General features: G+C 46.4%; 1 protein-coding gene across 11 annotated transcripts in view; it reads left to right on the plus strand.

Annotated features, from left to right (window-relative positions):
- The window catches only part of hyd (E3 ubiquitin-protein ligase hyd), a 173,635-nt gene that overhangs the window by 126,745 nt on the left and 19,987 nt on the right, over positions 1–26,903 (plus strand). For all 11 annotated transcript variants that reach the window (XM_050171479.3, XM_050171482.3, XM_050171480.3 and 8 more), the window contains 4 exons: positions 5,187–5,438; positions 9,223–9,630; positions 20,539–20,735; positions 21,643–21,898. In XM_050171479.3, the coding sequence (XP_050027436.1) occupies positions 5,187–5,438; positions 9,223–9,630; positions 20,539–20,735; positions 21,643–21,898 (1,113 nt within the window). The remainder of the gene's footprint in view (positions 1–5,186; positions 5,439–9,222; positions 9,631–20,538; positions 20,736–21,642; positions 21,899–26,903) is intronic.

A 26,903-nucleotide genomic window follows, 5' to 3' on the forward strand; every position in this document is an offset into this window, starting at 1 on the left:
CGCGGCGAGGGTGTTATCGTCCTTGCCGCTGATCGAAAAAGCAAAAGCTGCGCGACCCACGCGGCGACGCCAGCGTGCTCCCGCGCACTAGCACTCTCCCCATCCACGATGATGCGGAGTTCGAATTATCGGTGGCGGTGCGGATTGTGAATTAGTGGGATGTGTTACATATTGCTTTCAATACATTGTGGGACGGACCGTGGCAACTAATTCGAATTATCCGAAATTTCGAATTAACGAGTAGTGAATTAACGAGCTTTTACTGTAATCCGACAAAAGCATAATTTCATCCAAAGTTCGTAATATCCGAGACGCCTCACTTCTGAAACTTTCGTCACGATGTCTAACAACTTTATTGCAAAGAACGAGTGATAAAAGTTCAAAGTAAAAAGCAAGCAAAAAAAGTCGAATTTTCTCCTGAAAGGCGAAGCATCAATTGCTATAGCAAATTAAGCAAGATAAGGGCGGCAGCAGCAGTGAGTGAATTGACCTTCGGGCTGCCTCTTGGCTTCAACTCGAACCAAACGTCGGAAGCACAGCACATACAAAGCTACCGGCACTGGGTGCACTTTGTCCACATAGCAGATCGCTTTGAAGATGAGGTCCACACGGACGTGCACTTTAACGTGCGCCTGCATGGGCGCGCACTTGTCCATATCGCAGATCGCTGTCTAGATACGGCGCCTGCGCGGCCGCGCCATTAATAGCAGCCACCGCAGTAGAACCCCCCTCTTTCCCTCGCCTCCCCTCCCCCTCGTTCCTCGCGCACAAAAGACACATGCTTCCACCCCGCTTTCCTCCTCCCCTCGCGTGCAAGATATTGAGCCGTAGTCATCGGCTGACCCTCGCAACTCTGTAGCCAGCCTGCGTCGACATGATAAAAGTCCGTTTTATAACCAATTTTGACAAAAATTGCCACTAATTTCCTCTGATCTAGCCGATACTCCATTTTAGTGCAGTCTGTTAAGGGGGGACGTGGCTTTCGTATAGCGAAAAATTACAAAAAAAAATTTGATATTTTAGAAAGCACATATTTTGTTTCTATAACTCTTTTTTTATCTGATTCTGAAATATGAATGCTGAAAACCGCGTAGAAGTGCTCAAAAAAATTTTTGTAGCAGCCAACGTTACAAGAAAATTCAGCGGAAATCGCGAAAAAACATCGTTTTTGAAGCCACAATATCTCCACAACGGTGCAACTGAGCGCTGACATTTTGCCCGTGTTGGAAAGCGCATTTCTCCGTCTTTAAATTTGCCGTGCCAGCCATCTCCTTCTTTCTGAAGCAAGTGCACAAAAAGCAAATGATTTCAAGGCCGTTCCGAGGCCTCCGATTGGCCACGCCCGTCACGTGGCCAATTGGAGCTTCGCCATTGGTCTCGTTGGCGGTGCACGTCTTCTGCTGCCGTGCGCGATGTTCGTCTGTATGTGCGGTGTATAGTTCCAGAAACTTACATCTGATATTGCCCGTGACTCGCGCGTCTAATCGCCTTGCATTGTTCGTGAGCACGTACGGAGCGTAGTTTCGGCAGCGGACTCCACAAGTGATAAGCGCCTCCTCGCATCTTGGCTCGTCACGATCGCCAGTACTTGTGGAATGTAGCTGACTTATGTTGTGATATGTGCTTGTGTACATATCGACTGAGGGGGATGTGGGGACCATTGTTCCGGAAGCTGGTTTGTGTTGTGATACGCTATTCTGAGCATATCGGCTTGACGCATTCATCAGTACTTGCGGAACTTGGCTGACTTGTGTTGCGATATGCGCGTCTGGACATATCGGCTCACAGTCAGTGCATGAGGAGCATAGCTTCGGAAGCTGGTTTGTGTTGTGATACGCGCTACTCTGGGCATATCAGCTCGACGCATGAGTTTCTCATCGTTCAAATGACTGCCCTGAATGCGCTTCTCTGCAAATCTAAGTGTCAGCTGTGCTCCCAACCAGGACCTTCATTTCAGCTGGGAACAAGACATGGATTAGCAGTGCCAACGATACTGACATGCGCGTTTTGCGATGCTGTCGCGAAGGGGTTGTCATCACCGCGAAAGGAAGGTCGCAAAATTTTTGATGTGAATATGAGAGCTGTACAGGCTCTTAAAAGCATTGGCAAAGGGGCAACAGCTTTGACCGATTTCTGGTCAATAATGAATGTCTCCTATAGAGGGTTGCATCATAAAACATTTCAGAAACATCTCAAGGCTGAGTTCAGAGCTGCCAGTGAGACAGCTGCTGCCAATATTTTTTCTGATGCTGTGGTGGCTGTGCGCAATGTTTACAGGGAGATGGACCCTACCTTTAATAACAGCAGTGGTTTATGATGGGACATGGTTAACACGTGGCCATACATCCCACATAGGTGTAGGCACTGTAATAGAATTTTTCACAGGACTGGTGCTCCACTGTGTGGTCCTATCACGGTCCTATCAAACCGATGCCATGGTTGCACGCTTGGCCTTAAAGAAGGGGATGAAGGTTATGATGATTGGAAAGCATCACACGTCTGCCCCCAAAAAAAAAACACAGATGTGAACTCGGGCAGAATGGAGGTTGAAGCAGCATTGACTCTATTCAGGGTGTCCCTTAGCAAACATGGTTTGCGATATACAAGCATTGTTTGTGATGGTGACAGTAGAACCTTTGTAGCACTCTATCAGTACAAGACTTATGGATTTATTCCATTTACAAAGGAGGACTGCATTAATCATCTCAAGAAAAGGATGGGGATGGCTTTGCGTGCTCTGATCACAAAAGGCAAGAAAGGGCAACCTCTTGGTGGGAAAGGTGGCCTCACTCAAGATTTAATAAAGAAACTGACATATTACTATGGCATGGCTCTGCGTGACAATGACAATGTTCAAGACATACAAAAGGCCGTGATGACAACATATTATCATATAACATCTACCGATTGAAGACCCCCATCATGACCTTTGCCCGCAGGGGCCCCAAAGTTGGTGCCAACATCAGGCTGCAGAAGCAGAGAAGGAGCCTCCACCTCCTCACAAGTACCGGCTTGGAGAGCATGTTGCCGATGCATTGCTGCCCGTGTACCAACGCCTTTCTGACATGCAGCTCCTCAGCCGTTTCCTAGGAAAAAACAAAAAACAAAACGCTGCCGAAAGCCTTCATTCGGTCGTATGGTCGCTGCTGCCAAAAGATAAATACGCATCATTGGTTGCGACAGAGACAGCTGTCCATGAGGCAGTCTGCAAGTACAATGCTGGGGCCCGCCATGCGTATGCTGAGTATTGTGCAACACTTGGACTGCAATCGGGACAAGATGCTCTTCGCAGAGCAGCGGAAAAAGATGTCTTGCGGAAAACAAAGTCAAGCAAGGCACATCAAACCAAAGGCAGGGCACTCAAGGAGCCGCGCACTGAAAAGGACACAAATGACTACAGCCCTAATGCCTTTTGATAATGTAAAATCTAAGGTACAACTTTGAAAGCCTTTTTCTCAAAATGACTTTTGTTGTTTCCTGCTTTGCTTGTGCCACTGATTTCTTCGTGACCACTAGGTCTATTTCAGTTCTGTTTTTTTCCCTGTATTCCTGGATGTACTGTCCAGGGCATGACACTCTTGCTTTTGCAGTTTGACTTTACTACAATTTCCGATTCGGCTACTTGCTCTGGTACAGTCACCTCTTAAGAAATCAGAACTTAGAAGAATTGCATTGCAAATAAAAAGATCTAGGAATCTCACGACCTCAAACATTCATCTTAGAATGCACAGTGCTTTGCACAAGTGTTCTATCATATTTTTTAAGTGATTCAGGCTTGGAACAAGACCAGAAGGAGAAAAATATACATAAAATGTTCTAAAGATATCTTTTTGAAATTTATACAGTAGTATCACAGAAACATTGCTGATAAGTCTGCCAATTTTCATAAAAATCCACGAAGAAATAAGAACGTTCGAACGCCATGTCCCCTCCTAAAAGCAAACTTTGTTGCATTAATAAGATAGGCAGACCAAACTAAGGTTGAAACATGATCCGTTGCATCCGAAAGTCTGTTGTACGTGGGCCTGTTGTAACGAGCATAGACTATCTGTGAAAGTAGTACTACCCTCAATCCTTGAACTTCATATAGATTACATTGTCCTGCCATGGTAGCCCAGTGGCTGTGGCATTCTGTTGCGGTATCCTTGAGCAATCACTTTTGGGGATACAATCACTTCCATAAGATCTCGCATGGCGCAGGACTCTATGCTTCGAATTATATGGCAGACATTGTTCCTGGGACTGAGCGAAGAGAGCAAGCATGGCACAATGCCAGAGACACTGTCAGTGCTGAGCAAACTCAAACCTCACGAAGTCTCGCACAAGTGATCCTATCCTCAAAAGAGTGTGGGGAGCACACGCACCCATCTTCCCCCGCGTCGTCGCATCGAGAGCCGGCATGGACACGGGAGAGGCGCACTACGCCCTCTCCCACTTCTCCCTCGCTCTCGTGACGTGCGCGCACCCTCCCTCCCCAACTCGCGGGCAGGTAGCTGATGGGCGAAGAGGACGTTCCCCTCGCCCAGGTAAAAAGGTACAAAACAGCGCCACAGGGGGAGACCCCCTCTCTCTGACGCCGGACCCCTAACCTGCCGGACTTGAGTACCTGCCGCAACCCGTGAGTGACCTCGTTTGTCTGACTATCTCAGGCAACGAGGCCAGCCTATTTATTACTATTACAGAGAGGATGTCCCTCTGCCAGTGTTCTTTATTGCCGGTAGCAATAAACGCTATTGCAGTTGACGCCGCTGGTTGCCTTATTCGTTCAAACCTGACGTAGCCACGATTCTCGCACTACAGGTTGGGGAATAACACAAAGCGACTGCATGGGGCTAGATCCGGAGCTCGCCTTCAGACCTAGCCGCACGCAAAGTGGAACCCCCACAAGTGAAAGCTTGAGAATACTGCTGCTGCTGCTGCTGAGCAAACCGTTTCTGGCTGGCCACAGTGGCTGCATTGCTATGCAATGTTTGCAAAAAATGCATGTTAACTCAGTGTGGATATAGTTAACCCTGATCATGTCTCATAATCAGTGAAGCATTTGGGACATAAAACCGAACCAGTCACTCAATTAATCACTGATGTTCCTGGTATTGGTACAGCTTGTATGACAAGTAGGATTTGTCCATTGTGTGGAAGGGGAAGGAGCGTAACATTCAAGCAATCCGACTGTTCTATCCATCCAGGACTACAATGAAAATGAAGATCCTGAGGAAGAGGCAGGTGGAGGCAGCTCAGCCATGCAGGTTGACATGGACAGCTGCTGTGAAGAGGAAACCACAGCAGGTGCCTCCAGCGGTGCAGCAGAGGGTGCCTCGGCAAACACGGCAGCTGCGGGCAGCAACCGTGGTCGTCGACACCCCTTCTTTCAGCGTTCTGACTCGACCCTCTGCCTGGGATGTCAGGCTCCCGACCCTTTCAGCACACCACTGGCCCAGGTACGGTGGCCTGATTCTCCAAAACTATTGTTGCACCTTAAGCTACTTGAAAGGTAGTGTGGCGAAGGCAGTCTTGGTTATAGCATAGAGAGAACAGCACCATTGCACTCGTGGGCAGCTTTCTGTGTCTAGGAAGGGAAAGCTACAGTGCAGCGCTCCTGTCCATATGGTACTGCACTCTGTCCACTGAGTTTGATAGCACTTTCTGTTTCAGCACAGTTATTCAGTTGGCATAGACTGTTGTCTGCAACAGCTTTGTCATTGCGAAACATGCAATAGCAGGGTGATACAGTCAGCAAACGATTGTCCGGACCTCACGGGGACCGAAAAATAGTCTGAAATATTAAACAGTCCGAAAAACTCATTCACCAAGAAAATAAAATTTATGACATTTAAAGAAACTTAACGCTAAGTCATAGTACAGTGGAACCCCGATTATACTACTTTCTCGGGACCGCGAAATAGTGTCGCAAAATGCGGGCGTCGGAAAATCGGAACATAAATTATGCCCATAAAAATACTACGTATTTCGCATGACGAATTTACGAGAAACTTCAATGTAAACTACTAACAAACTCTGCAAGGCTTGGAAACTCAAATTACCAAAAAAGTAAATGCGATAAGAATGAATGCTGCAGTACAGGTACCAATCATGCTTTGTTCAAACAAACCTTTACGGCACCCCAATGCCCATTGCCACGATTCCCGCCAGCCGTTGCAAACATTCAAAAAAGTCGGTTAGTTTCTTTTGGACTTTGTTTGATCCGTGAACCAAGAGCTCTCCCTCGAGTTGGGCAACGTCCAAAAGGAGGTCCTCTGCGGCATTGCGTGAACAGGTGAAGTTCCAGATGCCGTTTATGTGCCGTAGCACCTCAGCGAACGTGGTAGGTACAGGCACGGCATCTATGGCATCGTTGTTTTTCTCGTCCGATGTCGCAGCGGTGTCGGCACTAGGCAAAGCCTCCTCGATGGCATCATCCAGCGACTCCTCGCCGCAAACCGCAACGTTGTCGTCGGCCTCCACGTACTCGACGAAGGTCATGGTGAGGTTTAAACCCTAGAAATCGTCGGTGGCGAAGCCTGTATCGGCCTTGAGTGGCATCGAGGTTGTTGCGTCCCCAGCAGAGGAGGCAGACTCTCGGTTAAAGCCACAGTGTTGAACGAGTTAACGATTGTGCTTTGCAACACTGCATTTCATGAACTGGCTATAAAATGCATGGCGTTGAGCATGGTGATATTTTTTTCCGACTCACTGCACTCCATAGCCGCCAGTCGACACTGTACTAACCGCTTCCCGTACCCTTGCTTGACGTACTTAATGATGCCGGCATCCAGCGGCTGCAGCCGGCTTGTGCAGTTGGGCGGGGGAAAAAAAAACTTTGTGATCCTCAGGCTGGATGTATCGGGTGAGTGGCATGGTGCATTGTCCACGAAAATCAATATTTTCCTCGTCTTAGCACCCATTTTGTTATCCAGCTGCTGCAAAAAACTGCTGAAGAGCGAAGACATCATCCACACCTTTTTGTTGAAGTTGTAGCTGCACGGCAGCGTCTTCAAGTTCTTAAAGCACTGTGGCTTTGCAGACTTTCCAACGAGCACGGGCAGCCTCTCGGAACTGTCCTCGTTAGCATAGAATAGTGCCATCACACGCTCTTTACTACTCCTTGCCACCATGACAGCTGTCACCCTTAAACGCAAGGGTTTGCTCAGACTACATATGGTAAAAAAAATACTGCTCTCATCGGCGTTGAAAACGTCGCAGGGCTTGTATGCAGCAATCATCTCCAGCAGCGACTCCATCCGCTCATTCACCATCGAAATGCCCACGGAAGTGCTTTCTCCGCAGGAGCGGCTGCACGCAATTCTGTTTTGTTTTTTAAAGCGATCCAGCCACCGGTTCGATGCGTGAAAGTCGTCGATGTCCATACGCAATGCCACAAGGTCCGCCTTTTCTTTTAGAATGGCGCCGTCAACGTTGATCGCAGAGCTCCGTGCTTGATGCAGCCACTTGACGAAAACTTCTTCTAACTTCTCATGCTGTCCTTCTTTTGCCGCTTTCTGTTTGAGCCCGAACTTGTTGGCATTCTGCAGTATCACCGCTTTGTTTGCCAGGATCGTCTTAAGCGAAGATTCGGGTATCTTAAGGTCCCGGGCAATGCTGGCTTTCGTGGCTCCATGCCGCTTTTCTGCTTCCTCGATAATATTCAGCTTATCGCCGAGCGACAGAACTGTCTGCTTTCAGGACATCGTGCATCACGTTGCTCCACACAACTTAAAACCTCTGCTGAACGCTGGTCGCTAGGATTACGACGAAGAACACGTGCGATAAACCTGGGCCTCTCCGCTCTACCTTGTCGGCGATCTGCTGCTGGGAAACTGGAAATGCTTCCCCAATGCGATGAGAGGTGACGCCACCGAGAAGAGAGGGAGAAAGTGATTGTGGAGAAGAAAAGGCTCTAACCGCATGCGGAGAGACAGAGCGAGGAAAGAGACCCGCAGCACATTTCTTTCGTCTGCCGTTCCATCCCGCGCTTCGTGAGAGTTGTCGCATAACGCCGGTCAGGCACCCGCCGTGGTTGCTCAGTGGCTATGGTGTTGGGCTGCTGAGCATGAGGTCGCGGGATCGAATCCCGGCCACGGTGGCCGCATTTCGATGGGGGCGAAATGCGAAAACGCCCGTGTACTTAGATTTAGGTGCACATTTAAGAACCCCAGGTGGTCAAAATTTTCAGAGTCCTCCACTACGGCGTGCCTCATAATCAGAAAGTGGTTTTGGCACGTAAAACCTCATAATTTAATTTAATTTTTTAATGCGGGTCAGGCGTAAAATTGTGTCGGATAACCGGGGTTTTTAATGCATTGCTTCTATGGGGACTTTGCCGGGACTGCACTAATCTGTCGTAGAACCCGGGTCGTCGCAAAACCGGGGGGACGTATAACCGGGGTTCCATTGTATATCCATGGTGCTGACAGCAGAGTTTGCAGCCTCGTACCAGTACCCCAAGAATCATTCGCAAGGCGAAATCATTTGTCAATTCGCATTCCAAACATTTGTCATCAATAAAACGCTTTACCTTGTACACACTGCTGCAAATAACAGCAAGTGTAATACAGCAAGTGACAACTGGCCTCTGTAATAAACTGTCTGCTGAGCTTTGAATTCAGCACATTTCTCACACAAGGCGCTACAGTCACAAACTCACATTTGGTGGCTTTAAAATGTAGAACTGGGAACTTGGGTGGTGTTTGAATTAATTTCCACTGCACTGCCACAGTGCCAGAGTGGTTCAGCCGAAGATACCATTATATACTTCATCCTTTTCATTGTGTGTAATCATCATAGTGTGTAATCTGACTCTTCCTACAGGCCCTGTCTGAGGTGCCAAATCAGTGTTGCCTACACTTCCCGCTGACAATGAAATGACTTCTAATTGTGGTCTGCAATGCCTCCACAGTTGCTGTCTGCTGAAGCCTTGTGTGGCTTTGCAGCAATTTGAAATGCATTTGTATGTGAATTTTAATATATGTATGACTCTGTGGCAAAGTGAATGTTGCCCCTAGGTGTACCTGAAGATAATATTCATGCCAAATGCAGTAACCAACCTTGTAGGATAACTTTTCCTGCTGTTATTGCCTTCGTGCAGTGCCTGTCAATCTTTTGTACTCTCTTATATTAAAAAGAGAGAGATGGTGTATTCATCTGAATGAACTGTGACTAGAAGGCAGGTCTATCTTGATGGTATCATGTCTCGCTGCATCCTTTTCTTCCATTGTCCACACGTAGGCTTTGCCACTAGCTGATCGACCTCAGCTGCTGACGCCCACGGCGACACGCCAGGAGCTGTTTGGGGCACCTCGTATACCGCAGGCCTCTAGTGGAGGCGAAGGAGGGCCCTCGCCCCTCTTACCCCCTCGGCTGGGCCTCTCGAGGGCCTCGGGGTGCAGCCTGCTCACAAGCACGGGACGCGTGGCCGAGGTCACCCGAGCACCTATCATTGTGGCTGCACCATCGTCGGCGCGCAAGGGCGCACCTCCTGTCACGACTGCATCGACAAGCTCTGCACCAGCCCAGGAAGGCGCTGCTTCCATTCCAACTTCATCGGGGCTGGGTGGACCCTCATCATTGCCCTCCACTCAAGGAAAATCTAGCGTCATTGTTCTTGCTGGCTCACACCGGAGCCAGGGACAGTCGGTGAGGAGCCTCAGTTTTTCATTTTTCTTATCTTTATGCGAAGGTTGTGTGCAGCTGTGTTGAGCTACCAGTGGGCAGCAGGCTAGATATGGCAAGCAACCCAACATAATGCATCCTGCCACCCATTATAAAAAAGTTTCTGCCAGTTCCACTTACGAAAAACATGTGGCCTAGCAAGTTGGCTCCTGAGATGTTTCTTTCTCTTCCCTTTTTTGGCTTGCAAGCCATGTCTTTCTATGACTGATTTTTGACTACTTGGCCTGCTGCTCCAAAAGGTTGCCAAACCCTGGTGTAGGATTGTTGTCATGTATTGCAACGAACTGAGAACTTTACTTTCGGGTGTACAAACACAGGATGCAGTGGAAACTTTCTTACAACTCTTTTCATTGATATGCAGTCACTGACTAAATGTTTGGACTTTCCCACAGCATCATTTGGAATGATCTTCACTTGCACCGTTTCTTCTCCCTGTAGACTGAAACAGCTGTAAACCCGTATAGTGTTTGAACAGATGTGATGTTTCAACAATTTCAGATATTAATTCCTGAATCAAATACGAATGGTACAGTAAAGACTATTCAATCTGTATTATTTATTAGAAATTTTCAAATTTGTATAGTTGTAGGTTCATAGCTATTGTACCAAAATCTGTGTCATTTCTTCCTGTTAACTTGGATTACTCATATGTTTGTTAACTGAACATTAATCCTTTCATGTGCTGCTTTTTATTTTAGAGGCAAAATAATTTGTGCAAATGTACTTGGTTAGGTGTAAAACAAGAATTGCCAACATCAATGCACAATGACAAAGATAACTTTTTTTGCGGTACATGTACACCAGTATTGCCAACCATAAGGTAACATCCTAGATGTAGGGTTCTAGCATTTTCTCTGCTTGGTAGGCCCTGCGAAGCAGAGATAGGGTCGTTCCATCATTTTTCGAAGAATTATAGTATGAAATATAAATTTGATGAAATATAGTAAAAAATATGATATAATACCGTATTTACACGATTGTAAGTCGACCACTTTTATTGAATATAAAAGTCTGAAGTTGGGGGGTCGACTCACAATCGAAACCAAAACATGGCCCCGACAAAAAAGCGAGACCAACGGGAGCTACAACGTAGTTACAATTTTATGTTTGCTCTATGGCCCTACCCGTATCTTTTCGCTATCCCGCGTGTTTGTTCGCTTTCGGAAGGGTTTTTCAACATTTTTTAGAGTTTTACAGTGCATGCAACATTCATGGGGGGGGGGGGTGCCGATAGTTGATGGAAGTGCCGCTGTTCCCATTTGCGGCGGCACCCTCGAATGGTGGTGCGTGTGGGTCATATCGGTAGTTCATGGAAGAGCAGACACCGCTCGCGCGTTTCTCTTTCTCTGTAGAAAGGCATTGGCATTGGTTTGACGCGTTCTACTTGACTGCTGGCTCGGTGCTACTTCTATGCTTTCCCAGTCGTCATAAGTGCTCCAGGCCCACTAATCGTTCGGCACTCGTTCACAGCAGCTTTCAAGAGGGCTGCCATCCTTTACGCCAAAGAAACAAATCACTGCGCAGCGGGCCGCAAGTTCGATGTTTCTGAACGGATGGTGGGAGAGTGGCGACTGCAGCGAAGTGAAATTTTCACCTGTGATGGCAAGTGAGAAATTTCCCACGTGCCAAAGTCTGGACGCTTTCCGGAGCTGTAGGCTAAGCTTGCGGCGTACGTTGCTGAAGTGCGTGACCGGTCCCTGCCAGTGAAGTGCGACATGGTCATGAAACAAGCCCGGACCTTTGCCTTAATTTTAAGGCCCTTCTCCGCCGTGAGTACGAGTGGCTGGCGGTAGAAGACTGCGAAATTATGCCAACCGGACCTGTCAAAAGAGCCTTCCTGACGGCTGCATGTGGTTGGGTGCATTCTGCATGGGCTGCTGTTCCACAAGATGTCCTGGTGTGGTCGTTTGGCCATCGCATTAGCCATCCGCGAGGGCCTACACGCAAACCAACCACTGACGATCCTCACGGATTCCCAGCAGGCCTGCCGCAACTTCCTACAGGGAAGAATTGGAAGACCTGCTGCACAAGTCCTAGCCGGAATACTCAAGGAGGACCCTGAGGACTTCACCACCCAAACCATCATCTGGATACCGGGCCACACTGGCATCATGGGCAACCTGCAGGCCGACAGAGCAGCTCGAGGATTCGTATATAACCGAGCATTCAACACGCCGGCTGCAGAAGACCTGGACCCTGTCGACCTCGAGTATTCAGCCATCGTGAACTACTACAGAGGGCGTCGCTTGCGATATCCACCACCCCATCGAAATCTAAACACAGAACATGCCGCTGCCGCGCGTAGGCTCCAGACAGGCACTTACACGAACTTACACATATTACATAGGATACACCCCACAGCCTACAGGGACGAATGCCCATGGTGTGGGGCCACATCAACCCTATACCACATTACGTGGGAGTGCACACTACACAACATAGAACACCCAGACACGAACACCACGAGGGAGCAATGGGAGGCACTGCTGTCCAGCTCGGCCCTCGACGACCAGCTCAAGCTGATAAAGAGAGCTGAGAAGATGGCAAGAGCCAGCGGAGCCCTGGACTAAGGGCCCCGACCATTAGATGTTTTCTTTATTATTATTTTAATAAAGTTTATCTATCAATCTATCTATCTATGCCAAATGTGAAATTTCGCTGGACGACGACGCGCTGTGGGACCGCAGCAACGATGACGATGGCAGCACTAGTGAAGACGAGTAGTCCAGTGACCATGTCAGCTACTAATAAATTTTCGTTATCGAATGCGCCCTCGGGTATGCTCTCTTTTTTTTTTTCCTGTCACGCGATATGCGGGGTTCGACTTACATTCGAGTGGACTTACAATCGTGTAAATACGGTATGTGATGAGAAATATATTTATCTTTAACAGAGCATATCTTTAAGGCCTCTGAAGTAAGCCTTGGAAAACAGCAGAAAATGCACTATACAGTTAACAACTGTATAGTGCATTTTAGTGCACAGTATAGTGCATTTATAGTGTGCAGTATAGTGGGCATGCCTGATAATTTGGGCATCTTTACAGCACCACCACACGCTCCATAGAGCCAATGTATAAGGACAACTGAAATTTAGGATTTTGAAACCCTTCATCGTTCTACTTTTCTGACATTTTACTGTGACTGCAGGTCTGAAACAACATTAATTGAAGCCACCACTGCCACCATTTAGATGATCTTGCAGCCTTAAAGCACTCCCGCAAGCAGATTCACTGGCAGTTGTAGTAGTTTTGTGCTGTTGTTAGGCCTAGCTGTTTCGACATTCGCTCTCAAGCTTCCTGCTTTTGTGTGCCATGTTTTTTATTTAATGGACGATGGAATCGAAGCACAAAAGACACGACAAAGGTCTGCAGTCAACATCCAAGTTTTCGGACTCTCTAGGGGCCGTGAAAATGTTTGAAAAAATTGGGCAGTCTGAAAACAACGTGCATGCCCTTTACTGCCTCCAAGGGCTCAAATAGCCACAGGCACGTGCGAAATAGCTCTAAAGACCTACCAGTTCACGTATTAGGCATATCGGTGCTCGTACTGTGACAGGAGACGGCGAGTGCATGCGTGTATAATTGAGTAATACATACCGTGACAATTGCTCCTTCCCGCTCTTGGTATGCTTCGCCACGTAACATTTCTGTAATGAGGCGAAGCTGACTTTTGGGAACCGGCATTAAGCAACGCGTCGCGCTTTCCGAATCGAAGCCATTGGTGAGGAATACAAAGGCGGAGTCAGCGCCATTGCTAACAGCGGCAAATTGTTTTAATGAAAACCACGGCACTGAACAGCAAGAAGCTTGGCAGCGAACGTCGAAGTAGCTAGGCCTATCATTGCCGCGGTGGTGGCTACGGCTATCAGCGGATCTGTGGGCGAGACTGCCTATTCGAGGCGGAGAGATAAAATGGCAGCGGTGGTGGCTTCGATCAATGCCGTGTCGGACTTGCGGTCATGGCAAAAGGTCCAGAAAATCGGACGGCGAAGGGTATTTGCGTCAGAAATTTCAGACGTTCCTTACATTGACTCGATGGGGTACGTGGCCGTGCTGCGAAGGGGTCTGAATTATCGGGCATGTCCGAAAAATTGGCCGTCCAGAAAATCGGTCGTTGACTGTGCATAATGCCAGTTCTCAAAAGTCAGCTTCGCCGTAGTACTGAGGTGCTGCGCGGCCAAGCATACGCAGTGTATTGCGGTGAAGCATATTGAGAGTGAAAAGGAGCCATGGTCATGGGACATAAAATGTGTTCCTTAATTATACATGTGCGAAATCACTGCCTCCTGTCCGAGCACAAGCACCAAAATGCAACGCCGGTGTCTCAAAGTCAGCTTCGCCGCAATGCAGCTGTGATACGCGGTCAAGCATACGCATTGTACTGTGGTGAAGCGAACCAAGAGTGCAAAGGGGTCATTGTCACGAGACATAAGATGTGTTCCTGATTGTACACGTGTGCACACGGTGTCTCCTGTTACACTACGAGCACCGAGACGCCTAATTGTACTGGCAGGCGTTCAAGCCTTTGAGAATAAATTTTTCTTGCCAAGTGCGACACCCCAGTGTCGAATCTTTTACCACAAATTCAAGATCTTCAGAGTGACCTATTACGATACAGATTTGCTGCCTTCAGAGTGACCTATTACGAAACAGATTTGCTGCAATTTTTAGAGCACAGCTCTTAAGTGCCTGTTCCTGCGTTGAGTGTCGGCATGCCTCGGCGGCAATGTACCTTGTAACCGAGTGAACGGGCACAGGCAAAAGATGAACGCGGAGTGCAGTGGTAGATGAAAGAAGAGCACATGAGAAGGAAAGTGGAGGAGGAGGCTACAGGAAAAGCATGAGGCAGAAATGGGAGGTGGAGCAGAAAGGAAACGGCCTGTGCATGCACCGAGTTGCAGACAGCTACGGCATCCACCGCCGTGTGGCCGATCTCATCTGGCTTCCGAGGGGGGACCAGAGTGTCATGAGGTGGGGCGGGCTACGCTCATCTGCAGCGTAAGCTGCCGAAGTCAGTCCATGGTGCCAGTGTGTGTGATGTGTATCACTGCTCCTGCAAGGGGTGATGGCGAGTGACTATGAGTAAGGCTCGATGTGATGCCCTCTTCAGTGTTGTCACCACTGTCACTGGTGGCACGATTTCCCTGCGATGAAGGGCCCCTCTCGTTGTTAGTTGAATGTAAGCATTAGAAGAAAAGCGTAGTGCCGTGCAAGACGGGCTGTGCAGCGACGATGGCTACGATGTGACACCAGAGTAACGCACATCATCTGTATGGAAACAAAGCATGCTACTCGCAGCGTTATCTTCCCATATAAACATATATACAGTCGCCAACCGATAAATCGGACACCGATGATCCGGACATGCTGGTTAATTCGGACAGCTTCGCGATTTAATGTGTAAATCCGAACAATATTTCGGACAGCCACCAGCCCTACATTCGGTTATCCAGACTGCGTCCATGGCTGTAGTGTACGCTGCCTCTGCCGCCATTATCTCCTCTGGCTACCTCGACGAGACATCAAGTATGGCCTCAGAGATTACACACTAGATGATAATCTCTTAGGCCTCACCTTGGTTGGAGGCCTTGCCTAAATTATAGGTCGCATCAACATTGCGACCATCACACTCTATTCTAGCTATTTCGGCAACCCCACGCACAGCCTGCTCCCGCCATTCTGTTTGTTGAGCTTGCCTTTCAGGCAGTGTATCGACATTTTGTGCTTGTTTGTTAGGTTGCGTTCCAGACAGCGCTCTGCTAGCTCTAAGAAGCCTTTCTTGTGAACTTGGCACCAACGGTGCCCTCGCAGCACCGAATGAGCCCGACTCAGCAACTGTAGAACCTCAGCTGCCGCCTACCACAACGAGCTCAAATGCGGACATCATTGATGACCTGCTAGGCTGCGGTGTGCCGATTTTTGTCGCCAATACATTTGAAGGCTTTGCAGACGTCAAAAGTGCGATGTTGTCGTGTGCCAAACTGAACAAAGAAGAAATAATTTAGCAAGTTCTCCCACCGTGAAATAGCGTCTCAGGATGATGATGTGCCATGTGCTCCAGAGCCTTCACATGCAGATCTGACTCGAGCCTTTGCAGTTAGTGTACAGTTAGTGTACATCCTTCAAACGTTGTCCTTAATAGGCTTACTTAAGGACACGTCCAAAGGCTGCAGTACCGAAGTGAGGCCTCTCGAAATCATGGCAATATCCGTGTGCAGCTCTATCAACTTTTCTCGTACACCTTCTACAAGGTGCCCGCGAAAACTGTCGCAACACGAGCATGGCCGGATGCAACAGGCCGCTCGGCCGGCAGCGGTCTTGATTCAGTCCACCATCAACTCCACAGACATCCAACCTTTCTCCTGGACCATGACGTAGATGTCTCAAGGGAAATTTCCCTTTTGGAGCGTCTTCCTCTTAAAAATAACATAAGGCAGCAGTTTGTGCCCACCCGCAGTCACTGCCAACGTCACAGTACATCTTTCTTTTTCCGCGCCAGATGTTCTAATATGCCCACTTCGTGCACCTTTCTCCTCTACAGTCATGTTTCTCAGCATGTCGAAACAGAGGGGTGTCTGATCTATATTCTTAATTTGGGACAAAATGAAGTTTTTTGCTGCCGGAGCTGCATAACAATATGGTGAAACTCCAGTACCTTGTCCTTGTACGCTGAGGGCAAGCCCTGGCACGTTGTGCGCCTTCTCAGGGTGAGTCCATGGCGTCGCATGAAGTGCATTGTCCATCCGGAGCTTGCCTTAAAATTTTTCTCTTCTATGCCCTGCGCTCGGGCAATTCTGTGCGCGCCTCTGTCTGCACTATGTCGAGGGACACGGCACAACCGTCCTGTCAAAGGTCCCATATGTGCTGAACGAGTTGCTTCTCCACTTGCGGATACTTTCCGGACTTTGCACCGCGGGAGGCCTGTCGTGACTTATTGGTGGCCTGAAGTTTTTCCTGCTGACCTCGCCAGTAGCGAATGCTGGTTTCTCCGACACTAAAATGTCTGCTTGCAGCATGGTTCCCATGCTCGAGTGCATATTGCACAGCTTTCAGCTTGAATGCAGCCGTGTAGCTCCCGTGCTTCCCCATTGCGGAACGCGAGACCACACGAACCGCACGCTGCTTGCAACATGGCGAGATTTGCCGCTTTTTCTTTGCCTGTGTGGAGCATTGATGGCTATGGCACTGTCGCTTGTGTCGAGTCGCCCAGCCTCCGAGAGTTGCCCAGCTTTCCGAGCTGCCTCAGCCAAGGTAGCGAAAAGCGTACATCTGCGTGGCGGTTTGGCGGGGGGGGGGCGGTATCGATAGTTGATGAAAGAACTATTTTTCACTCGATGCATTGTTTTTTTCCTTCTCTTTTTTATTTCAATGGCCGCCTTAGGTCGTCGTGCTTCGCCGGCTTCGGTGGGGGGGGGGGGGATGGGTTGTATCGGTTGTTAACGAAAGAACTGGTTTTCGCAATGCTGTACGTGCTGTGGGTCCACAGCAGCTGCGATGGCAGCAACACTAGCGAGGACTAGCAGTCAGTTCAGATATGTTAATAAACGTGGGTTGTGAAATATGCATGCATGTTTTGTTTTGTTTTTTTCATCTGAGATGGAGGGGAAGGAGGGCGGCAACTTGCAATCATGCAAATACGGTACTGATCACAGTGCCAAGTTTTGGGTGTGCCTATTATGCGCGAAATAAAATATGTAATTTTTCGCTACCAAACTGGGAGTAAGCCTATTATGTGAGTGTGCCTAGTATGCGAGTAAATACTATAACAAGAATAAAAGGTAGATACACTGTACTAGATATATTCTGATTCGACACTTGGGCAGTAGTCAGCATCGGAGAAATCGCCTCTCTACTCACATGCAGCAGAGCAAGCAGCACGCATGCTAAAAAACTCTTATGATTGTATACCCGTGAGAAAAAATAAATGAGTCAGAAACTTTCAGTAATCCTTTGTCACATTGCCAGAGAGGGAAAACTTTTTTCGTGATTCTCAGGAAAAGAAATGCAGGCATGGCAGTGTTGTTTGTAAATGGTGGCATTGTTTGTATATACCTGCGCCCACCTGGGAACAGATGTAATCACACCCTTGTGAGCAATAAGTTAGTGAGCATCTAGTGGTGACAGAGGGGATAAAAACAGCACGAAGGACAGGACGAAAGGAGAGATAACATACACAGCACTGACTGACAACCACTCTTCATTGCCCACCTGTGAACAGATGCAATCACACCCCTCTGTGAGCAATAAATGAGCGAGCATCTAGTGGTGACGAAGGAAGTAAAAACAGTGCAAATCACAGGACGACAGCAGAGATGACATACAGAGTGCTGGCTGACAATCATTTTTCATTGCATATTCAGTTATAATATACAGGAATCTCTAAGTGCAGAAAGTTACAAAAGGTTATAAGTGACATGCCACTGCAGTTTATCATACATCTGATAAGTAGTGCATTTTGCTGTAGTGTGGGGATACAAAGGGCATGCTTACACATGAATCATCACGTTCATGTATTAGGAAAGCTTCATGTATTTCATGTGCATGTTACTCTGGGTAGCATCCCAGGAGTGTGCATTTTTGAAGATATGGTGTGCAGCCACAATTTCTGCAGTGATCTGCCAGGTGACTTGCAACAGAGTCCCTGTTTTTATGCTTTCAGAATGCTTCACCACGTTTCACAGCAGTTTTGCAGTTAAGCTTAAGCTTAAGTTCCACAAATCCGTCATTATTGCTCGAGTGCAAATAAGACCCTTGCTGTATGAGGCATCCATACCTTGAGAGGCGCACCTTGCTCATTTTTACTCCTGCCCTTCAGATTCGATGTCTTGTTTGACAGCATCTGCACAAACAATACCATTTTGATGCCACGAATATTTGCCGTTACATGAAATGCGATTCGCGGTTCCATTAGGAGAAGCGCACTTGCAGGGGCGCAGCACTGCGCAGCATTTAATATATGAAATGTATCTGTGAACGGGTGTTTGATATACACCTAGAGCAGTGCTATACTTTTACATGAGATTTCCAAGGGGTTGTTGCAGCTGTTCGATATAGGCAATAATTTGATATATCCAAGTTTGATACATCCAGGATTGACTGTGTTATCAAAGCAACAAATTCCACTTCTAATGGACCCAGCTATTACATACTATCAGCTGCAACAGACAAATTTTTGGGCAGATTTTGTCTACATGGTGTAAATACAGCGTAATTTTCTGCGCCGATGCATACATGTGACAGTCCACTACCCACAACTAGTTCTTGCTGCTTGCAGTGTTTGTGATAATGCACTTTTTTTTAAGGAACAAATACATTAGCGGCAAGCTTCCCGCAACAGCGTGCCATGCAAAGCTCCTGCCAGCAGAGACTTTTGTTGTCAACCACCCAAGCAGCGATCCACTGCCCACTGCTGTCTTCTGTCATTGTACAGTGCCATAAACACTTGTCGGGGACGCATTTGGTGCAGAGTCACGCAAAATTTTGCAGAAGGGAAATGATATCTGAAAGGGATTTCCCAAGAATATTTCCCAAAGAAAGCTATGCCTCCCCCTTAAACGAAGATGAGCGAAAAGAACTCTTTTCAAATTGTGATTCTTGGAATAAAGGTGCCATTTCCTTTTCTGTTGGCGTCGATGGAGTTGGCATCATGCACCGTGCATGTGCGGTTCACCAATTCTAATGCATCTGCATGCAAATTTTGAACTCTAAAAGCAGCACTGATACGGAAGACAACTACGGTTGGTCAGCTTTCTGAAGGGAGTTTCGCTTTCCTTGCTGAACCACTGCAAAGCTGCTCTGCGCTGATATAAAGATATCTTGTGTGTTCTAAAGGTCACAGTTCTTATCTGCAGGGTGTTAACAACCTACAGTTGGGATCATTTGCCGGTGGACACCCAGTGAGTCTAGTTTTGCATGAAAAGACAGTCTGGAGTTGATATTGGCATTGCGCTAGGGCTAGTCACTAGGGTCGACATTTTCTTTTATATCTCAAGAAATGTTTTACTTGTACATAGAGAGATGGATATTTGCTGGAATATTGCACAAGTCCTTTGCATTGAAAATGTATATTCTGAGATTTTTTAAAGGTTTTTCTGTGTAAAGCAACAATGGCATTTTGATATAACTTATTTTTTTTAACTTTTAACTCCTGGGCAGGCATTCTCAGATCATGAACAGCAGGTTGCCATTATCCCTCAAGAGAAAAGTTTATAACAGCTGTGTCTTACCAGTACTCGCGTACGGGGCAGAAACCTGGAGGCTTACGAAAAGGGTTCTACTTAAATTGAGGACGACGCAACGAGCTATGGAAAGAAGAATGATAGGTGTAACGTTAAGGGATAAGAAAAGAGCAGATTGGGTGAGGGAACAAACGCGAGTTAATGATATCTTAGTTGAAATCAAGAAAAAGAAATGGGCATGGGCAGGACACGTAATGAGGAGGGAAGATAACCGATGGTCATTAAGAGTTACAGAATGGATTCCAAGGGAAGGAAAGCGTAGTAGAGGGCGGCAGAAAGTTAGGTGGGCGGATGAGATTAAGAAGTTTGCAGGGACAACATGGCCACAATTAGTACATGACCGGGGTAGTTGGAGAAGTATGGGAGAGGCCTTTGCCCTGCAGTGGGCATAACCAGGCTGATGATGATGATGATTTTTTTCTACAAAATTTTTGTTCTGATATAATTATATTTAATAAACGTGTTTTCTGGGAATAGTACCATCAGAAAGAAAGTTTTCTCTATTTCAGTTTGATACAATACACTTTAGTATCATATGGACTACCCAAGAACTGCTGCTTTTCTCACGGGCAGGAAAGTGTTAGTGTTAATCATTAATATGTCTGCTTACATTCTCCCTTTTTTAATTTCCAGTCACAGTCTTCAGAAAGCCACGTTCCCACATCCTATTCTGGTGCACCTAGTCCTGCTGCTGAAGTGACAGTTACCTCAAGCAATACGTTGCCCTCTCTAGCAAGGCCGGAAGGAACATCAGCAGCAGCGTCATCTGCCAGCCTTGGTCCTGCACAGTCAAACTCGAGCAGTGGGATGGGCAGCATGTCTTCTGCAAGGTGAGCATTCTCACTGCAGAGTTTGTTGCATTTGCCAGCAGCTGACTGGCCGCAAAGGATCTAATGGTGCTTGTGTCCGCTGCACTGCTTCGTGTAATGCTTATAGCTGAAATTCCTGAGCTCTTGCTGTGCAACGCTTTTCTGGGTCATCACTGCGATTTCACCTTATTGAATAGGAATCCCTGCCAAAGCTTAGAGTTTGCTGCAATCGCTACCAGAGTGAAATGGTGATTCAAACAGCAATTAGGTAGTGCATGGATTTGCATGAGCTTTCTTCTTTTGGCTTGCATGGAAGCCGAAAATCGGGGGACTTAAGAGTCTTGCGGGGAAGATAGAATGTGAAGGAACACAAGAGTCAAGCGTCCCCACGTCGACAAGGCCTCTAACCATCAACATGCTGTGATAGGCCATACAGCAATGCCCTTGATATTAGCACATATTGGGCAGCTTTATGATACTTTACATAATCTAAATGTGTGCTGTTTCGACACCGAGTAAGGAGCAAAATTTAAGGCATCAGGCTGAGGAGAAGTAACATGGAATGGGGGCAGGCTATGCACGTCAATACAACAAAGTGAGTTCGATGATCGCACTCATAGGCAAGTGCATTCTACAGCAAGTGTCGCTAAACCTTTCTTTGCAACAGCCTGCAAATGACACTATTGGTGAAGTGTACTCGCTCAAAGTGACAATAAATTTGCCTGTCTGGCGGATGTAAGTGACCAAAGTGTGTACAAAAATGAGACGCATCCTATTTGACAGTATCGATGAAACAGCTACTGATGGTTAGAATTGTGGGTAATAAATTTTGCACAGAAAACCGCAATATCATATTGTTCACTGCTGTATGGATCAGGCTAAATGTCTATGTTGCATCTGTGCTCATGGTCGTGTGAAACTGTTTCAGCCGTAGTGGCGCACCATCAGTGAGCAGTGGTGGTGGCAGCTCTGGTGCCTTGGGCCAACTCGTGTCCCACGAGGTGTTGCTGAGCCGGTGGCAGCTGACGCTGGAGCTGTTTGGGCGTGTCTTTGTGGACGATGTGGGTGCCGAGCCGGGCTCGGTCATCAGTGAGCTGGGTGGCTTCCCAGTCAAGGAGGTGCGATTCCGTCGAGACATGGAGAAGCTGCGCAACTCCCAGCAGAGAGACCTCACCCTCTCCAAGGTGCACTACCCATCCATCTCTCTCTCTCTCTCGTTAAATTTCCAGGTGTAGTGCATCATATCAATCATCATCAATTCTAATTGGCCATCTTTTTCTAGAAAACAATCTTTGAACTGGATTGCATGATATTTGGCTAAATTTTGTGGGTTAGAATTGGTGATGTTGACATTCGAACGCAGCAGACTTCCGGTAATTTGATTTTTCAGTTAATTCAATCCCGACCCAAGGTCCCAGCTGGAGCTCATGCATATCTATGTGCCCACACTTTCGTTATTTCGGTTCTAAATTTGGCGTTCGCCAGGTAATTCAAACTTGAGCAGTCTACACGAACGTGCCTGACCTATGTGGTGACCCCAGTAGCGATCCCTTTGTGGCAGTGCCTGTCTCGGCGGAGTTTAGGAGACAGTGAATGTGCTTAATACGTGTCATTTCCTGTCAAAAACAGCTATCTTTGGCCAGCCTTAGGAAGGTTTCTAAGCAATAATTATGGCTCACAAAGTCTGATTACGGTATTTACGCAATTCTACTTCTTGCCTTCTTTATTTTTCTTTCTTTTTATTATTATTTAAAGAAAACTGGGCTTGAAATAGCCTGTGTGGTGCAATTAGATACAAAACTAAAAACCGCCTTCTTGGCGTCCGCTTGCTTTTCCGCAAAACACGTGTGCTGCAGCGAGGCTGACTTTAGGAAACGTGATTCCCATTGTGCAACACATTTTAAAACCTTGCCCATGTTTCTTGCTAAAAGATGGATGCATGTTTGACTTCTACTTTGTTTAGCAGCCTTAATGTTATTTCTACATTATTTTTCTACTTCGGACACAGAAAGTGGGCACGCATTTGATTCAGAGGGTTGTTAGACTCGGGCATATGCTGCCAAATGAATCAGTGATGTGTTTTGGTGGTTTTGGTACACCTTGTTTAATTTTACCCGCCAGATAATTCGATCAATTTCATCGATCCCTTCAGGGTGGAACTAACACAAGTTGACTGTAACAAAATTTATAATTGAACATGGTAAAACATATTCAAAAAATATGGGCCTCAAATATGAATATTGAAGTAGCCAAGAGGAGCTTTTATCTTTGGTAGCTTTTCAGTGTTTCTGCTGGAGAAATAAAGTTGACTTGCATTGAATTTAGAGTATTTTCCTTTAACGAGTAGGGGGGGGGGGGTGATAGAATGAAAGAGAAAAAACGGATTTCATTTTTTCCATTTGCCTATTTCTATTCCAAGTCTGTTTTGTGTGGCATGCAAAAACAACTGAAACTGGCAATTTTTCTAACTTGCAATGGGTGCAATCAATATTGTAAGTGTATCTTAGGCAGTGGTTTTTTTCCACAACACATGGGCCCCAGTAACCGAAGCGTGCCAGATATGTTTGTAGATAACCGAATATTTTGATATAGTGAATGTCATAATCTGAGATTGAATACTTTGATCTGAAACAGAGCTATTCAATTTATATTTTACATTTGAAATATTCACACACACCTAATCAGAATAAGACCCTTCTATCAGTTTGTATCACACAGTGGATCTATAGAGGGATCATAATGTAATAGCCTTCCACCAATTTCTTTGCAGAAAAGGTAAACTTTTAATTCTTGTTTACTGAACATGCCCCAGTTTTTCTTAAAGGTGTCAATGACAGGCTCACAGCAAGTTTAACCTGCTAATTATGCCTGTGACATGTGCAAGATGAAAGCAGGATCAAACCAGGCAGCGTGCATGTGATTGAACATGTTAGCAAAAGCAATTTGCCTTTAGGCCACCCTCACCGTTAAAATGAAGTGCATGTAATACATTGGGTAAAAGGGATCAGAGTTCAAAGGGATCAAAGCCTTTGCTTTTATGTTGTAAGTTATCAGTGTATCAAAGTCAAGTTATTTCTATGGGTTTTGTTACTGACCAAATGAAATTAGCAACCCTAGTTATCTAGCTGTCGATTGCTAAATAGGCATGCATGACCTAACATAGGTGTGCCATGACCTAACATAAATGGGAAAAGGGCGGTATTGATGAATTAACAAAGGCACAGAGATGATAATCATTTGAGATAAATATGTGGCATTGGGCAGGTTGTGTAATGCTTACAATTACAGAATGGCTGCCAACGAAATGCTGTTGGAAGGTGGCAGAGGACGAGATGGTGTGGTGAGATAAGAAAATTTTTAAGGCATAGGTCAGTTTGCTGATGCAGGACAGAGCTAATGTGAGATTGCCTAGAGAGGCCTTTGTCCAAATAAATCTTCCCTCGGTATAACAAGCAGAGATATTGCATCATCATCATCAGCAGCAGCCTATTTTATGTCTACTGCAGGACAAAGGCCTCTCCCTGCGATCTCCAATTACCCCTGTCCTGCGCCAACCGATTCCAACTAGCACCCGCAAATTTCCTAATTTCGTCGCACCACCTAGTCTTCTGCTGTCCTCTACTGCACTTCCCTTCTCTTGGTACCCATTCTGTCACCCTAATGGTCCAACGGTTATTTAATCTGCGCATTACATGACCTGCCCAGCACCATTTTTTTTCTCCTAATTTCTATTAGACAAGGGTGTCTACCAACTGGAAAAACCAGGAATACTCAGGTATTTTGAATAGTCTGGAAATACTCAGGGTGAAATCAGGGAATTTGTGCTTCTATCAGGGAAAATTGGCTGTGATTTTATTGAAAGAGAATGAAAGTTGCGGTAATGCTGGCTCGAGTAACAAAGAGGTGTCGTAACGAATCTATTTTGACGCCATGCAATCGGCTGGAAGAGTTGCCAGCGTACAGTCAACGGCCGGCTTTCCGGACACCCGATAATTCAGACAGCTTCGCGGCACCACCACGTACCCCATAGAGTCAATGTATAAGAACGCCTAAAATTTTGGACGCATGTACCCTTTGCCATTCGATTTTTCGGTCTTCTTGCCGTGACCGCATCTCCGAAATGGCATTAATCAAACAAAGCCACCACCGCCACCATTTTGATTACCCCGCCGCCTCGAACGGTGCTCTCTTAAGCAGATCCGCTTGTAGCCGTAGCCACCACCTTGGCTGCGCTAGGCCCAGCTGCTTCGACGTTCGCTGTTAAGCTTCTTGCCATTTGGTGCCGCGTTTTTCATTGAAAGAATTCGCCACTGTCAGCAATGTGACTCCACCTTTGTGATCCTCGCTATTAGCTTCGAAGCTCGGAGAGCACAACGCGTTGCATAAGGCAGGTTTCAGAAAGTTATCTTCACCTTAGTACAGTAATGTTACATAGTGAAGCGTGTGCAAAAGTATTGCGGTGAAGCATAACAAAGGTGGGAAGGGGCAATTGTCATGGGACGCAGTATGTATTCCTTAATTATACACGCTTATGTTCGCCATCTCCTGTCACAGTACGAGCACCGATATGCCTAATAAGTGTACGGGCAGGCATTCAGAGCTTTTTTTCAGATGTGCTTGTGGCGATTTGAGCCTTTAAGGGCAGTAAAAGACATGCATTCATTTTGTCGAACTGCCCGATTTTTTTTGTTTTCGCGGCCCCTAGTGAGTACTTAAAACCATATGTTGACTGTACAACTGACCAAGAGGATGGTTCAAATGGTTCGTGAAGCGAACGTGCGTCGGAAGGAGGACGAGAACAGAAAGGAGCTACGCATTGAGAAATGAACGGGAAACGAAGCGTGCCGCTGCTTCTGTAAAAGAGCTTGATTTAAAAAAAAAAAAGGTATGGGCTGAAGCTGAGATGCAGGTGTCCCTCATCCAAAACAACATAAACTCTTTTGAGCAGTGAAATGCAACACTGAGGTGTAGTGCGTGGCCTGAGAGTATGTCTGGGCAGTTTTGGGGGATTTAACAGCTGTTGAGAGAGAATCTCACCTGTGACAAAGCTTGGATGTCATACCAATGAGCTTGTAATCAATTTATAGAAATAGCTCATATTCGAAAATATTTGCTTCTGTATGCACCTCCTTTTTATTCATATTTGAGAATGTTCGACTCGATTAGCAATAGGTTTTACCATTTTTTTAAGGTATTTTATTTGCCGAGTATTTCACTAGCCCCCCCCCCTCTCCTTTCTGTTTCTTCATTGAATAAAATAAGCACTATTTCTTATCATAAAAACTGGATTAAATCCTTTTTTATTTTTTTACATGCTTATCTAGAGAGTGACAGCATCAGGCGACATGGTGTCAGCCCACCTTGACATAAAACAAGGTTCTGTGTCACTCAGGGAATTTCGCAAAGCCACTCAGGGAAAACCTGGAAAACTCAGAGAATTTGGAATTGTAAATTTGGTAGACACCCTGATTAGAATATTGTCTTTACCCGTTTGCTCTCTGATCCAAGCTGCTCTCTTTCTGTCTCTTAAACTTGTGCTTAGCGTTCTTCGTTCCATCACTCATTGCGCGGTCCTTAACTTGTTCTCAAGCTTCTTTGTCAGGCTCAAAGTCTCTGCCCCATATGTCAGCACCGGTAAAATGCACTTATTGTATACTTTCCTTTTCAATGATAACGGTAAACTCCTAGTCAGGAGCTCACGATGTCTGCCGTATGCAATCCAACCCATTTTTATTCTTCTGTGAATTTCCTTCTCATGGTCAGGGTTCCCTGTGATTAGTTGACCTAAGTAAGCATACTTCACATACTCTAGATGCTGTCTTGTTATCTTTAACTCATGTTCCCTTGTCCAGTTATTTATCATTATCTTTGTCTTCTGCATATTAATCACTCCCCACTCTTAGACTCTCCCTGTTAAGGTCCTCAATCATTTGTTGTAACTTGTCCATAGTGTTGCTGGATAGAACAATGTCATCGGCAAACCGAAGGTTACTTAGGTATTCACCGTCGATCCTTACTCCTGAACCTTCCCAGTTAAATAGCTTGAATACTTCTTCCAAACATGCAGTGAATAGAATTGGAGAGATTGTGTCTCCTTGTTGGACCCCTTTCTTTATAGGTATCTTCCTGCTTTTCTTGTGTAGAATTAAAGCGGCTGTGGAATCTCTGTAGATATGTTCTAGGGTATTT

Source organism: Dermacentor andersoni, chromosome 6 (assembly GCF_023375885.2).
Source record: "Dermacentor andersoni chromosome 6, qqDerAnde1_hic_scaffold, whole genome shotgun sequence".
In the NCBI taxonomy this organism is placed as follows: domain Eukaryota; kingdom Metazoa; phylum Arthropoda; class Arachnida; order Ixodida; family Ixodidae; genus Dermacentor; species Dermacentor andersoni.